This window comes from Prionailurus bengalensis, chromosome B1 (genome assembly GCF_016509475.1).
Source record: "Prionailurus bengalensis isolate Pbe53 chromosome B1, Fcat_Pben_1.1_paternal_pri, whole genome shotgun sequence".
Classification (NCBI taxonomy): Eukaryota; Metazoa; Chordata; class Mammalia; order Carnivora; family Felidae; genus Prionailurus; species Prionailurus bengalensis.
The window spans coordinates 40,420,269-40,437,304 of NC_057344.1; the positions used below are offsets into that span (position 1 = coordinate 40,420,269).

At 41.7% G+C, this 17,036-nt stretch overlaps 1 protein-coding gene across 7 annotated transcripts in view; it reads left to right on the forward strand.

The window, feature by feature from the left end:
* The window catches only part of SLC20A2 (solute carrier family 20 member 2), a 107,213-nt gene that overhangs the window by 49,868 nt on the left and 40,309 nt on the right, over positions 1–17,036 (forward strand). For 6 of the 7 annotated variants that reach the window (XM_043562935.1, XM_043562956.1, XM_043562941.1 and 3 more), the window contains 3 exons: positions 7,993–8,545; positions 13,499–13,639; positions 15,218–15,303. In XM_043562935.1, the coding sequence (XP_043418870.1) occupies positions 8,257–8,545; positions 13,499–13,639; positions 15,218–15,303 (516 nt within the window). In that variant the 5' untranslated portion in view covers positions 7,993–8,256. Of the gene's footprint in view, positions 1–4,924; positions 5,543–7,992; positions 8,546–13,498; positions 13,640–15,217; positions 15,304–17,036 lie in introns of those variants that run through there. The other variant, XM_043562969.1, reaches the window with a different exon arrangement.

Here is a 17,036-nt window from a genome sequence, read left to right on the forward strand (position 1 = left end):
ATTGACCTCCTTGAAGCTTTTGGTGTATGAAGTGTCCACAAGTCCAGATTTAAACTATCTTCAATCTGTGGGCCTCTGTAGGAGTGATTTTCAGCCCAGCTGTTTATATTTGCCCTAAACCTGAATGCATATAGATGGGTTTCCACCTTTTGGATCCTGGAGAAGTGAGATCGAACACTTGTCTCCACAGGAATGCTCTGCTTTTGTTTTTCTGTGCAAGTAGTACGTGCCTAGTTGGAAGAGAGTTCACTAGTTTGTCCTCACAGCAGGCCTTTCTCTTATATCTCTGGCCTCGAAAGAGTTCTGTCTGAGTCCCTTTCTGTGGAACTCTGTATTTGCAGTTGTAAGTCAGCCACCTCCTCTACTTGATCTATATTTGCTCTTTGCTTCTTGCTGCCATTGTTTTAACAAGATGTGACACCCTGTCTTTGAGCCTTGCTCGATTGAACTGGCTGCTTTTATTGCATCTAAGTGGAATGTTGCTTCTTTCATTGAATAAGAGAACTCTTTCTTTCTTTCTTTCTTTCTTTCTTTCTTTCTTTCTTTCTACTATTTAAAGGGGAGCTTGGGGGGCAGGGGGAGGCAATGCTGGCAATATAGGAAAGGAGAAATATCAAAAGCGAATGGTTTTTATGGTTTTTTTTCCTCAGGTTTACTGAGGTATAATTGACAAAATTGTAAGATATTTGAAATGTACACCACGGTGATTTTATATGCATATATATTGCGAAAGGATTCCTCCCATCTAGTTAATGAATACCTCTATCACCTCACATATTTATATATGCTGGTGTTATTTATAGTTAGTTTTATTCAGGTACAGTTTACATGCACTAAAATTCACCAGTTGCAAGTGTACAGTTTAAAACGTTTTGATACTCAAGATATAGAATGAAAAGTTTCCTGCGTAGACATATGTGTTCACTTCCCTTGGGTGAAAATACCTCAGAACGGGACTGCTGACTTGTGTGGTAAGCATACGCTTTATAAGAAACTGCCAACCTGTTGCCCGAAGTGGCTTAATCATTTGGCATGATGCTCTTTTCTTGGCACCTTTTAGAAGTTTCTTTGTCTACCTCTTCACTCCCTCCACTTCTCAAAACTGTTCCTGGGCCTTAGACTGCATATCAATCTTGAATCAAAGACAAGGCCAGAGTTTGTACATTGAGGAAGAAGAGCAGAACTAGAGGAAGGTGGACTGGGTATAGCCACATGACTACTAGAGGTGGGGGACATAAGAGTGAGAAAGATCCTTCCAGAAGGATTATTGGAACCTCAGGTTGTTCTTCCTATGCCTACAGTGGTACTGATACCTTCAGGTTGCTTGAAGCTAACCACAATTTACAAAGCACTTGTGCATACATTAGATTTGATCCTAACAATAATTCTATAAAGCACATGTATTATTACTATCCCCATTTTACAGATGATGAAACAGGATTCAGAAAGTGTATGTGACTTACCCAAGGTCACACTGCTACTTAGTAACAGAGCTAGGATTAGGCCTTGAGTTTCCTGACCATTACCCCAGGACTTTATCTGCTAGTAATGATAATAGTCACCATGTATTGATCCCTGGCACTGAACTAGGGCTTCTGCATGGCCTCCACATTATGTACTATTATTCCCATTTTCCAGATGAGTCATTTCAGTGACTTGCCCATGGTTGTGTAGCCAGTAGCTAGCTGGATTGGAATGGACCCAGAACCTCTGACCGCAGGTCCTGTGCTCTTTCCTGTTCTTCATGCCGGAGACACGAATGTTCCTTTTTTTTAATGGCAGAGAGAAGAGGAGAAGCTGGAGAGCATGCAGTGCTGGGAATGAGCCACAGTGTCTTAGCAAACTGTCTTGCCACTTCTTTTTCAGTTGATACTAGGTTTTAAATCTGCAGCCTGTTCACTTTGAATGTCTTACATCTTTATTATCAGGCTTTACATTCATGCTCTTTGTCCCCAGAGAATAAACCTGCTTATTCCTGCTTCTGTGATCTGTGTCATAGATACAGTTCCAAGCTGGGTCTAACATTGGCTCGACTGTTTTGCCTCCCCTTCTGACATTTTTCCCCGTTTCCCTCCCTCTTTCTTTTCTCTACCCCTCCTCTCTACCCCTTTCTTGCTGTCTTTCTTGCTTCTGCTTCAGTCAGAATGTCATCTGCCTTTCCTTAGGCTCCTTTGTTCCCATAGACTACTTTGCATATCTGTAAATATGCCATTTAAAGGTAGTTAAAGCAAGTTTCAGAGCCGTTCTAGTAATGTTTCAGTTTTTTATCATTAGAGTAAAAATATGAAACTCAGTATTTTTCATCATAAATACACTATTATTTTTTAAATTAATTTTGTGTTTATTTTGAGAGAGCATGAGCAGAGGAGAGGGGTAGAGGGAGAGAGAGGGGTAGAGGGAGAGAGAATCCCAAGCAGGCTCCACACTCAGTGCAGAGCCTGATGTGGGGCTCAAACGCATGAACCGTGAGATCATGACCTGAGCTGAAATCAATAGTAGGACGCTTAACTGACCGGGCAACCCAGGTACCCCTTAAATTAATTTTTTAAATGTAAAAATATAAAGTAGATGTTGTCACGAGCTATTCAAGAATGATGGTGTTGGGGCACCTGGGTGGCTCAGTCGGCCAACTTCAGTTCAGGTCATGATCTCACAGTTCGTGGGTTCGGGCCCCACGTTGGGCTCTGTGCTGACAGCTCAGAGCCTGGAGCCTGCTTCGGATTCTATGTTTCTCTCTCTCTCTCTCTACCCCTCCCCTACTCACACTCTGTCTCTCTCTGTCTCTCAAAAATAAATTTAAAAAGTTAAAAAAATTTTTTAAAAAGAATGATGGTGTTAATACAAACTCCTTATGATAAGATCTACATCCTGAATGTTGAAAAAAATGATTCTGCTGTACTATTCTGCAAATAAGATTTCCAAAATGTATCTCCCATTTTACTTAAATATTTACTTAATATTTTCTTGATGAAAATGTGGTCATTTTTATGGCTAAGTAGTCAGACTCACTCACAGGTAGCAGAGAGTCGCAGATTTTACATCATACCATTGAAGAGATTACCGTCTTCAAATTTCTACCTAAGTGTCAGAATTCAAGATCCAATCCTAGCTGCTAGGAAAGTAGGTTTTACATTTTCAGAGAGTTGAGTGTGAGGCACTTTGGGCTTCAGAAGAGGTGTTGGAAAATTATTTCAGAGCACTGAGGTCCTCTGCATGGGGGACCTGGCTCCTTCCCTTCACATGGTGGAGGGAGAGCTTGGCCTGGGTGCAGTCCATGAAACCTCAGAGAAAAGCTCACCACAGGCCAGAAGCTAACAAGGAAGGGAGGTCGGTCATGGACCAGGCCTTTAAAACCACAGGATCCCTGGGAACAAGTCATAACTCAGCCACAGTCCACCACAGACCTGCTTGTCTGGGTTGGGTCATGCCGGCTGAGGAGCTGATTGCGCTCCGATGCTGAGAGAGGAGGAGCGTGGATGGAAGACTGGCACCCCCTCCGTATGTTTGCTTGGAAAAACCAGGGGTCATCTTGGATGTTCTCTTCAGCAGCATTTCAGAGCAGGGAGCCTCCCATCCAGGCTTTTTTTTGCATTAATGTCTATTAAGTGCTACAACTCAGCAACATCCCTGTTTTTAGACAGTGTACAAATTCATCTAGAAATATTCTGAGAATGTTTATTTTCACTTTTTCTTCAGCATTCATATTTCCAGTGTAGTAGATAAGAGGGTATGAGGTAGAGGTGAAGCAGATGCTCATGGAGGAAATTCTAGAGAGAGAACCTGTAAACACTTTACTTGGGAGTCCTGCCAGCATGCTCACTGGGCCTGGTGAAGGAAGCAGGGCTGGTTCAGAGATCAAGGGACAGAAGTGATGGTGAGCAGAACTCAGAGTTGAGAGGCATGCTCAGAAGCCATTGAAGGCACCTAGGAAAGAGAATGAGGATCTTATTACCATTACAGGTTTGGGAGACCGAACTCACGAGACCACTAGTACCTCTCCCAATGATCCAAAAGATTCTAAGTTTTCTGTTCCTCAAATGCAAGAGGTTAGCGGCGTTTGAAAATTGAAAAATATCTTGTAACCTTATAAGAATATCTTAGCCATATAGGGGCTTCATACTGGGTGAAAGAGAGAGAGAGAGTTAGGGGGCTTGTTCTGACCCTCCTTCATCTTCTGACCCTTTTCAGAAAAGCTCTTGTAGGAGAGAGAAAAGAACAAGGCTTTCACTGGAAGTTATAACATTGCACCCTTGTTGAGAATCATTGCTGAGGAGAAGAGGCATTTACATGTGATGCTTCCACACATCAAGCCTCCCTGTCTCCCAGCTACATGATTTCTATGAACTCAAATGAGTTGATTCTTCAGTATCAGGTCTAGGCTGCCTCTCAAGCAGGCTCCACACTCAGCACAGAGCCTGATGCAGGGGCTCACCACACTGGGATCATGACCTGAGCGGGAATCAAGAGTCAGGCGCTTAACCGACTAAGCTACCCAGGTGTCCCTTCCTTATCCCAATATTAAGTAAATATTTACATATTTTTTTCTTATTCTCTTCAGGTTTCAGTTTTCACATTTAAATCTTCCATTTATTTTGGCATGAGGTAGGGATCTTTTTTTCTTCCTTCCAGTTAATTAGCAATTAGCACATTGGCCCAACATCACTTGTTGATTAAGCTGATTAAGCTGACCTGTCCCCACTGATTTGATTGCTCACCTCCAAGATCCTGCTTTCAAACACCCAGCACTCTCAGGTGTCATACCCGGCCAGACCTCAGCCACTCTGAATTTGGGCTTCTGTATTCTCGACAGTCTTGGCCTTGTGTGCGATGTTCCCTGGCCACCCCTGACAGTGGCCCCGTCTCAGCAGCATTACCACCTTCTGTGCAGCAAGTTGCACACTTGTTTAACTGCTTTGTTTTATTTTGCTCCTGTTTGATAAAAATTAATGGAAGAGGGAGAAAATCATGGTGTTGGTACTTGTCATAAAAAAAACAGGCCCTATAAATATAAAACAAAATAATAGTCATTTGGTCTCAAAAACACCTTTCTCCTTAACCAGATGTTTATAGGATGTAATGTGAAGGAGAAAAGCTGAATCAAAGAACATAGACATGATTGTAGAAATAAGTTGTCTAAGATTATCTAAGTAGGAGAGGGAATCCCTGGTCTGAAATGTTGCCTGAGGGATCGTGAAGACAATGAAAAGCCTGGGCTGAGGATATACCTTCTTTGGTGCTCCTATGATTTACCTGTGTGCAGCATGTCCCAGAGTGAACCGGGGCTCGAACCTCTCCCTAACATATAAAAACAAAACTAGAAACAGTGTAAAAGAGAAAACATAAAAACTCTATTTGGCTATTTTTCATCCCAGGTCCATGAGTCAGTAACCAGCTGTCTCTTTCAGCCCCTGCACATAGGCCACCACAAAGTTGACTTGAGCCACTGAAACCTCTTTACGTCCTTTCTCTTCCCTTCGGTGCCACCACCACGCTGGGCCAGGGGCCTCCCCTTATACCCGAACCATGCAGAAGGAGGAGCCTGGTAATTACCTCTCCACATTCACCCTTCTGTCTAGCCCATTGTCTGCATGGCAGCCAGAATGACCTTTCTTTCCGAAATGAACGTCTGACAGGTCGGCCTCCCTCTGGTTAAAACCCTTCTGTGGCTCCCGACTGTCTGCATGATGGCCACAGTCTTGAGTAGGGCTCCTGTCAGCTTGCTTGCGGTTTCCTCATGCTGGCCTGCCTGTCCTCCCTCACGCTGCTCCTTCCTGCCCAGGCAGTGCCTGGAACACCTCCCCCACCCCAGAGTTAACTCCACCATCCTTAGATCGCCCTTGAGCCTTCCCTGCCCTCTCAGACCCAGAACTGCGCTGTCACGACACTGCGTGATGTGTGCCTCCTGCCTTCGTAGCACTCATGACAGCTAACAGTCATACATTTGTATGTTTATTTGGTTAGCGTGTGTTGCCCTCACTGGGCCGTAAGCCCCACATCCATTTTTACTCATCATCATATTCCTGGTGACTGGCACAGGGGAGCTCATCAATCAGTATTTGTTGATGTTATTCTTTCTCATTTGCCCTCTTGACAAGCTAACCTGGCAAAGAAGATTGCATCAAGAATTCTACTTTAAGATTAGATAATATTGGTCCAAAATATTTCTATTTTGTATTTTCATTTGTAGACTTAATGTGCCCATGATATTAATAAAATACTCTTTTAGTAGAATATTGTCTTTTGCCTTTAGAGTGGTCTTTTCATTTGTCTCATGTGGGATCTAAATCTCCAGAATTGCATAGCCTTCAAATCTTAGCAAATGATAAAATCTATTAGTATATATTTTGTTTCATGATATGCCTGTAATATTACACACATAGATGGCTCTCAGTAGATGCTTATTGATTTATTATATACTACTTTAGTTTGAAAAGCATATAACCCAGTTTACAGTTTTTGATGGAAAGAAAAAAAAATCATCTTTAATACTACAACTCAAATTTAGCCACTGTTCTGATTGTAGTGTATTACCTGCCGGTCTTTTTATATGTATTTTAACATTGCCATAAGCACAAAGTACGTAAAATTTAGCATCCTTGTTTTTTTCTTACTAAATAACCTTAATGTTGATTGATCATTATATTGTCTGTGTCTAAGATGTATGAGCCTAATTCATTCAGTTCAATTCAATAAGCATCTGTGAAGAACTGGACTGTGCTAGGCACCATTCTGTACGCCTAATACTATTCAAAGAAAACGGTACCACAGATTTGGTACTTTGACTATATAATAATAGAATACCATAGTTCCAAAGCTTTTGGTGACACATTTACTTCATAGATATATTAATTTTGTGACATTGCCTGTTTATTGTGGAGGAATATTGCAAGTCTTTTCTCCATGTTTAATAGCTTCTTTTTTCATGTAATCAGCAAGTTTATTAGGGCTTCCCATGTGCCAGGCACTATTCTGTGTCCTGGACCCTAGTGAAAGGAGACAGACAAGAATGGATGAATGAATGCAGTGATAAGTAGAAAAGATAAAAAGGAAGGTGAGCGGGACGGGATAATGGCATGGGGGGAGGGGCTGCTCTTTCACAATGTCATTTGAGCAAAGACCTAAATAGCGTGAGGAGTAGCTACACAGCTGTCAGGAGATTTCTGTCTGGCAGAGGGATCAGCAGGTGCAAAGGCCCAGAGATGAGAGTGCTTGGTGTTTTCAAGGAAAAGCAAGGAGCCCACGAGGGAAGGAGCGATCGGAGCTGAGGTCAGTGGGCTGGGGTGGGGCCCTGAGGAGACCTTGGAGGGTCTTCCAAGGTGTGATGAGACCTCTGGCTTTTCCTCTGAATGAGATATGGGTAGTCATGGAATCATGACATCTGAATCGTGTTTCAATAGGATTGTTTCATTCTGCACCTTTCTCTGTTCCTCCTGCAAGGGCCTTCAGTTTCCACCTTTGTTACCCTCTGGCTAGTCACTTTATACTAGAAACTGTAAGCTTTCTTTCAGATACATGCATGGTGTATTCATAAAGTGCTCATTCCTTATGTGTAAATGAGCAGGTAGATAATTAGCCGTACCCTGTCGTGTCACAGAATCACATTTGTTAATGGCTGTTCCAAGAAATTAGGCACATTCCACATATTTCAAAAACTCTACAACTGCATCCTCATTTTTTTTGCCCATTTGAAATATATTTTGCAGATTGCATAAAGTCATATCCTATTAAGGCTTAATTGGCAGCCTATAATTATAAAGCATGCTTCTTCAGCCACTGATACTGTAGAGACCAGCTTTTTTTCTTTTTCTTTTTTTTTGGTTGGGGGGTGGGTAGGCAGTTAACCTAATTATAATCTTTCTTGAGTTGCTTTATGGTTAGATCTGTCACATGTCAAAGTTAGATTCCATTAGTAGGCTTAAAACATTTATTTCTGAAAGAACAAACTGTTATAGGTTGCTTAGAGTAATTGATTTCTTTTGTTTTCTGTTACAGGAGGAGACATCACAGCTTTCCCAGATTGGGAGGAAAAATATGGAATGTGTTTTACCGCTGACTGAACACAACCAAATGAACTGTACTGACAGTAGTTTGAAAACCAGCAGTTAGCAGTTTGTTCAGGCTCTAACATTGTCCAGCACTTTCCAGAGCAAACTCACTGTTTACAAGAACTCTCGGCCTTACGACGTTTATAACCTCAAGCTTTGTTTATTTAAAATATTCCCGCACGAGAAAAGTACCTGGCGCCCACTTTCCAAAATGGCCATGGATGAGTATTTGTGGATGGTCATTTTGGGTTTTATCATAGCTTTTATCTTGGCATTTTCCGTTGGTGCAAATGATGTTGCCAATTCATTTGGTACTGCTGTGGGCTCTGGCGTGGTGACCTTGAGGCAGGCATGCATTTTGGCTTCAATATTTGAAACCACCGGCTCAGTGTTATTGGGAGCCAAAGTAGGAGAGACCATTCGAAAAGGTATCATTGATGTGAACCTATACAACGAGACAGTAGAAACACTAATGGCTGGGGAAGTTAGTGCAATGGTTGGTAAGTAGCATTATTCTTTACGACAATAAGAAACGTTTCCGCTGGCCTACTTCCTTCCCTACAGTACTTCTGTCCTGTCCATAAATGTGATCTTTGCTTTAACTTCAGAAACTGGTGTGATGTTTCTTATTTACTGCATCTTATTTTTGCTTTCTGCACTTTAATTTCTTTCTTTTTTTTTTTTTTTTTTTTTTTTTTTTTTAGTGTTCAAGTGTCAAGCAACCATTTTCTCAAATTCTTAGCAAACTTTGCTGTTAAAATAGTTTTGGCTAAGAGTACTTTATTTATGAAGTCCAGACAAAGATTGTATAATAGCTGTCATTTTCAAGTGGTTTGAAAGATTTTAAAGAAATAACTTGTCTAAGTGAATGTGTTTGTAAGGTTTACTTGGGAAATAGCCTTGATATTTCCATAGATATTTCATCAGTTACGATGCACTGTTTTGAATACTTGGATGCTAAGAAACAGTTTTTACTAACTTTTGTGTTCTCGGTTTGTGTGCTTGAGTAGTTACCAGATGAATCTTAAGTGCCTGTGTTTCAAGAAATTCCAGTCTTCTACGTTATTTGTAATCCTTTTTGTGGCTTTTGTTTTGATTTTCTGATTTCTACCTCTGGAAGCTCCATTTGGGATGTTTGTTTTGTTTTCTGGCCAAAAGACCATTTGTGTGTCACCTGTTTACAGTATGACCTTATACTGGTGGTTTCCGGTTGTCTAGATGAAAGAAAAGTGTCAAGGGCAGTGAAGCATGTTAATAAGCAGATTGACCCAATCAAACAGTGTGATTTCTCCATTGGTCAAGGTGACCATCAACTTGAAGCACTGTGGGGCGCTTCCCTTCCTGCACTTGCTACAGCTGAGAACAAGATTCAGGCAGGAATATCTTAAGTGCAGCTGACAGGACTCTTTCTCTGCTTGCCTCTAGGTAGAGATGACGTCCCAGCAGACAGCTGATCTATACGGGTAATTTGGTTAGGGAGAAGAGGGTTAGAGAGGAATCCTACCACCTTCTGCTTTCAACAGGACATATCCTTTTGTAGGAAGAGTCCTGCAGTAGGAGGTAAGATGCTGGTGTACCAAGAATACAGCTACACTCCACAGATCCCTAGTTCTGTACTGTCACTGGCATTTCTTAAGGACCCAGAATGTGGGCATTATTTGCCAAATAGAAGATGACACACCATTTTTTTTGTTACAGCAAGTTAGTTTGAGAAGTTGTTGGCATTTGATCCATATCCAATACAGATGTACTAAGGTATTGAATACTGTTAAGCACAGTATGCTAGTGATACGTGCCAAGGAGTTCCTATTTCTCAACATTTAAAGATGTAAGGTTCACAATTGCTTTATTTCCAGCAGCTGTTGTAATGATTGAATTTTACTTACCCTCACTGAACATCTATGTCTCATCATAGTCATATGTAAGTGGGATTTCCCTTAGAAAACTAACAGTTATTTATAAAAATCATCTTGGTCGTCGCGATAGGTATCTAAGACCTAATCATATCGAGCTGAAGTTAAAATTTTTCCAGTCAGGATGCTACGGGTGAGAATTTTTTTTTTAGAGAGTGCTTGTGCCTCCCTCTCTACACCACCCCCCACGTGAGTGGAGGAGGGGGAGGGGGAGGGAAAGAGAATCTTTTTTTTTTAATGTTTATTTATTTTTTGAGAGAGACAGAGACAGAATGCAAGTGGGTTAGGGGCAGAGAGAGAGACACACACATAGAATCCGAAGCAGGCTCCAGGCTTTGAGCTGTCAGCACAGAGCCCGACTTGGGGCTCGAACTCACAAGCTGTGAGATCATGACCTGAGCTGAAGTTGGACGCTCAACCAACTGAGTCACCCAGGTGCCCCTAGGGAAAGAGAATCTTAAGCAGGCTCCATGCTCAGTGAGGAGCCCCATATGAGGAGCCCATACAGGGATCAGTCTTAACAACCGTGAGATCATGACCTCAGCTGAAATCAAGAGTCGGATGCTTAACCAACTGACTGAGCCACCCAGGCGCCCCAAGAAATGTTGAAAGTAAGGGAGTAATAAAGAAAAGCACTGATCAAATTAAATCTTAACAGCAGTTTCTCCTTTCGTTGGATAGAACTTCTGAAGAATGGCCATGTATTAAAGAGATTGTTAGTGAGGCCACAGAGAGGCTCTGGGTTAGGCAGAAAGTCTTGTGAACCTCGAGCTTCATGTCACTGCTCACTTTTCATGTGAGCAGTATAACTTGTCCAGTTTCTCAGTTCTCTCACCCCTGGCCTTTGGCTCTTTACTGAAAGAATGAAGAATACTTACCTCAACTAGAATTTAGGTTAACCAAAGCAATTTGGGGTTTTGCTTGAATAACTTGATTTTGTTTGCTTTGGTTTCTTTCTTTTCTTTTCTTTTTTTTTTTTTTTTTTTTTTTTGGTGTGTGGTTAGATGAATCTCAAAGCCTGTTTTTGTTAGGAATTTGTGTGAGTTACCTAGATTTTTAAAATTGGATTTCTTGCAAATGAGAGCTTTGTTAATACAATGGTATAATTATTATTGACCAGAACCAAAGCTGATTCTGTTCCGATGCCTGAATTGTCCCCATCTTTTCTCTTCTAAACTCAATATCCATTTCTTCTCTCTTTCTCTCCCCCATCCTTTTATTCTGTTCTTTTATTTTTTCCTTTTTTTCTTAAGAAACATTTCCCTAAGCCCTTGGGTCTCTGTGCTTTCTGATACAGTTGTGGTAGCATTGGGTTCATTGGGGGGAAGAAATTATTTGTGCCAGCCAAACTTTCTGAACAAGTTCCCTTTTGGGACGCTGAGCTCAGCCCTAAAGCAATAGTCCACTTAGTATGAAAACCACCAATGGTTCCAAAAATCTGAGAATTCACAACTCCCCATCTTCTCATGGAAATACCCACAAAAGCATGAACAAGCCATCTCCTGGAACCACCCTAAGAAGTACCCTGTCCCCTTAATGCTCCCTAACCACTGAGCCTTCTCAGGAGCCTGGAGCCTCTTCAGGCTCATTCACACTGGGTGACCCTGCGCCTTTGAGCTGCCACTCTTCCGTCTTCCTGGGAATCTGTTGCCTCAGAGGTGCTCACCTTTCCCCCACTCTCCCTAGCTTTTGTCTTATACCCTTGTTTCATACTTAATCCTTTCCTCTTTATAAGATATCGTTATCTTAAGTTAAAATATCTTTTTTCCCACTGTTTTTCTTAACATTAAGAAGATTAATCCCATCAGCCTTCAGAAATTCCCGAGGGTTAGGAGGGCTGCCCCACTCTCACTTTGCCAGGCGTCCTGCAAATACCCACCTTCACCTTCCCCTCCTTTCTGCAGCCTTTTCCTTTGTGCCCACTGGCCCCCTTTCTCACCTCCTTCCCACCTTCCCCCCACCTCCATTGAAGGCAGCTCTGTCCTCCCGACCTTTCCTTACAAACCCTGCTGCTCCAAGACATATGTTATAAAGTCAGCCAGAGAGAGATAGCAGCTTTCAGTAAAGAAAACCTCATGGTCTGAAATTCATTTGGGTGAGTTTATACTATTAACATCATGAGATTATTTTAGTTTCATAAGAATAGAAATCATAAGTATGTTTTTCAAGTTACTGTTCTGTGCCATGTAACATGCTCCAAATTCTGGCTCTATTTTTAAAACAAACTAGTCGGTCATTCGGGAGCTCAGGGCTTAGATGTGGAGGCTTAAGGAATTGTCCACGGGGAGGCCTGGGTGCTGCCATGGAGGCTGGCCCCTCCTCCTCCCAACACACTCCAGGGACAGGGATAGATGTAGACAGGGTCACAGCCAATAATTTGGCTCACAGATGGGCCTGCCCGGCACTCACAGAGCTGATGTCAGCATTGCCTCACAAATTAGGGCCTGCACAGCCATTAATGATCCTCTGTAACTCAGATATTTTTGAAGAAAATGCCAGGGATTTGCTTAAAAGTGCTGCTGCCAAGCAACAGATTTCCAGAATTAACATTTGGGATTAATAACATGCCCTGCTTATCAGCCAAGCCCTTTGTTCCCTTACAGTCCTATATGAGCTTTTTGACAACTGTTTCTGAAAGTGATCTCGCCCAGCTGATGCTTTTAATATGCACTGCAGAATTTGATCTGCTTATGAAAATATCTGGAGTGAACTGTAGCCTAGAAAAACATTAAGCCTGGAAAAGGAGGTGAAATTGAGGTAAAAGGACACAAAGCCAAAACTAAGGATCCTCTTAACTTAATAAAGAATTAGAAGACTTGAGGGAGGTTGCATAGAAGATGCCTGGCATTCTGGGTAGGGGCTGAGAGCAGATGCCCACCTGTGGGTTAGATTTCATGGTGACTTCTCATATGAGAGGCACAACTACAAAAAACAATGTGGAATTACACAATCTATTTTATTTTATTTTTATTTTTTTATTGAGGTGTAATTGACATGTAACACTATATTAATTTGAGGTGTACAATGTAATGATTTGTTGTTTGTATATTACAGTCTCTCTGACAGACTAATAGGACATCGCTGGTATCTAGCCCTCCTCATTATGTGACGATAGGCATAACTACAGTGAAATCTTTTCCAGTATGCAGCCTTTCATGTTGCTCTGTGTTCTCTAGAGTCTGTAATTTCTTGCTTGGTCTTGGCCACCCTTCACATCAAAACAAGTTCATCGTCAGCACCTAAATGTGACAAAAGCAGTTAATAACTGACATCAAAAAACTTTAAATACTTTTAAAATATGTTTCTTTCAATAAATCATCATTATCCCTTCAGTGTTGAAGAATATTCCTTTCACTAAAGTTCAGTGAGTGATTTTTGTTAGGACTTAAGCACTCTGTAAAGAAATAATCCATAAAAAAATCAACCCTAGGGAGGTGTTATGGAGAACAGTAATTTGGGCTTCTTCCTTTTGTGGCTATTTGAGATGCCGTATTCTATGTCTGACCTTTTTTTTTTTTTTTTTAATCTTTCCACCTATAGGCTCAGCTGTTTGGCAGCTCATTGCATCCTTCCTGAGACTTCCAATCTCAGGAACTCATTGCATCGTTGGTTCTACTATAGGATTCTCACTTGTTGCCATTGGTACACAAGGTGTGCAGTGGATGGAGCTTGTCAAGATTGGTAATTGCCATTTTCTTTTACCTATCAGAAGGAAAGTTTACATTCTCTAGAGTAAGTTTTATTAAAAGTCACCATTATAATAGATTTTCCCCTTTGGATGTTAAGGTTTAGAAGACCTATATGGGTAGTCCATTTACCAGTAAGATTTCTCCTCACAGAGATTGTGAACTTTTATGTGTTAGATGAATTATTTTAATTTTAATTTTAATTTTTTTAATATTTATTTGAGAGCGAGAGAGACAGAGCATGAGTGGGGGAGGGACAGAGAGAGAGGGAGACAGAATCTGAAGCAGTCTCCATCCAGGCTCTGAGCTGTCAGCACGAGCCCGACACAGGGCTTGAACCCATGAACTGTGAGATCATGACCTGAGCTGAAGTCAGATGTTTCACTGGCTGAGCCACCCAGGTGCCCCTGTCTTAGATGAGTTTGAACTCTACTCTTTTCAGTGTCATCTGGCTTTGAAAATCAGTATCTATCTGTTGTTCCCAGACAGAAAAGAAATTTTTCTGACTGAAATCAGACTGTAGTCAGAAAAATACTAGGCCCTAGTAAAGAAAATACCTTCATTGTCCAAGAGGCAGAGTTCATGGTCATGGGGAACCCTGGGGTGAGCTCAGTGTTACTTACCTCACTGCATTGGAGAGGTCTCCCAGTCTGCCCCCTGCTCAGGAAACACGGGAAACACTCTAGTGCTCCTCCTGGGTTGTAGGCTTCCCAGGAGGGACTGGTCTAACAGGTCTGACAGTCTGCCTCCTGGCTCTGGCTTTTAGCAAGAGGGAAATCCATTCAGCCCCATAAGTAGAAACCTGCCCTTTGTGAAAAACATTCTCCTACTTCATCTCCATCCTCTGGGTTACTCATCTGTATAAGAATCACAGTGGTGTCTGGAGCTCTAGGTCAAACAGACCCCTGACCTGCCAAGCAGGGAGGGACACAGCCGGGAGAATCACCTCAGATCCCAGGAGGCTTCTTCAACAGTGTATCTCAACTCTGGCTGCACCTTAGAATTACCTGGGAAAGCAATTTAATCAGTGCCAAGCCCCCTTTCCTAACCTTTTAAGTCAGAATTTGGGGAGTGGAACCAGAGCATAACTAGGGTTTGAAAACTCCCCAGATATTTCCAGTGTGTAGCCAGAGTTGGGAACTACTGGGTTATAGTGTCAGGATGTCAGTACCAGGCTGAAGTAGGAAAAGGAAACGGAAGGCGGTTCACCTTTTAAATAACCTTTACTGTTGGAGCAAGGATCAGGTCTCCATAGGGATGGAGAAGATGAGCAGACAGAAGGGGCTTAGTGGGAATCAAAGGAGTCTGTCTTTTCAGGCCAGAGCTCAGGGTCCCTTACCTGACTGTGCTGAAAATGTGCTCACTTACGTGGGACTCTGTCTGAGGACAGCTGCACATGTGCGAAGGTCAGCCGTGCCTGGGAAGTAGGTTTGTTAGGTTCTGAGTTAAGGTGAATAATTCTAGGAATATTTATGAATGTATGTACTATGTGTTAGTTATCATTATATCATATAAATAGGACTTGAGTTATATAGAATTTTAACATTCATTAGATTTTTTTTTAATTATTCAGTTGCTTCCTGGTTTATATCCCCACTGTTGTCTGGTTTCATGTCTGGCGTGCTGTTTATACTGATCAGAATTTTCATCTTAAAAAAGGTAAGTGAGGCTGTTATTTTTTTTTAATTAAGTTTTAGAACTAATTTTGGTTGTATTCAATAGAAATTAGCAGTGAGGGGGTCAGAGGAATGATTATATTTTTACACTGTTAAGGCATAGCACCCTGCAGTTAGAATTAGACTTTATCTTTTTATTTTTTATTTTTATTTTTTTTAATTTTTTTTTTTTTATTATTAACGTTTATTTATTTTTGAGACAGAGAGAGACAGAGCATGAACGGGGGAGGGTCAGAGAGAGAGGGAGACACAGAATCTGAAACAGGCTCCAGGCTCTGAGCTGTCAGCATGGAGCCCGATGCGGGGCTTGAACCCACAGACTGTGAGATCATGACCTTAGCCGAAGTCGGACACTCAACCAACTGAGCCACCCAGGCGCCCCTAGACTTTATCTTAAAGTAGGCAGAGGAGAGTACCCAGGGACTCCCCCAGAAAGCAGCATTGTAAATAGTGTTTCTTGCCCTGTGGTTTAGTGTATTACTTGGCTCCCCCAAGCATTGTGCACAGAACCCAAACAGGCAAAGTAATTTCCTGAATGTTAAACAGAACAGAGTGTGATAGTGTTAAGATTTTGAAGTAGACTATCACTAAAAACATCTGGAGAATTTCTTTACCCAAATACGAGTGTTTTCTCTATTTTAATGGAGATGGCAAGCCTGAGACACTGACTTTTTCCTATCCCCGAGGAAAGGGTAAAAAGAAGGTAATATACCTATTTGGGGGGCTACATTTTATCAAAAATTAAAATGAGATTAAAATTAGAAATTACTGAGATCTATATTCCTTAAAAAAACAAAACAAAACTTGATTGTATTTTTTTATTTGACTGTCAAGAGCTTGTTGCAATATTTTATAAGCCATAAAGCATGCCTCTGATTGTTGTGTTGTGGAACGCATTGAGCCCATCAGGGACAGGCCTTCCTTCAAGTGTATCCTTGCTTGGAGATGCATCTGGTTTTCCTTGGCTTTGCCTAGTAGTCTGTTGAAGGGCTCCTTCTCTTGGATCAGTACACAGCTCTACCATTCCTTCTCTTGGCCCCTCTCCATACTAATATTTATTTACATCTTGGAAGGTGCCACCCTCTCTTACCTGCTACACTTCAGTTTTTTTTTACTTCCTCTGCCTGGAACCCTTGCCTGGCAAATTCCTACTGCTCCTCAGCCTTGAGATGCCATTTCCTTAGAAGTCTTTTCATCTCCCACCCAATTCTGGCTGCTTTCCTCTCTCTCATGCTTCTGCAGTGCTCCGTGCTTTCTCATTATTGCACTGTTGTGCTGGGTGGTGTTTTACTTCTTGCTTAGCAGCCTATTTGCTGTCTGACTGTTAGGACTGTGAGAGTAGAACCAAGACTTACTTGCTTGCTTTCATGTTCTAGTGCCCAGCACTGGGCTTGGTACTTCAAGGACACTGATGGAACATTTAAGAGGGAATGATGAATGCTTAGGTGGCAGACAGATGGATGCATGGAAGGAAAGAAAGAGAGGGAAGGAGGGAGGAGAGACGAGAGGTCTGAAGATAGTTGTCATTTCAGTTTTAAGAATAGGTTATTTGAAAAAACATAAGGTGACTCAATAAAATAAAATAAAATGTAAATTCAGGACTTAGACACTTTCAGGAGTCTTTAGTAACTCTTGGCCTGAGAAAACATTTTGGAAATGAGGGGCAGTGGGCATTTGAGCACCCGCACATTTTGTTTGTAGTTGAGCCTGGGTTCT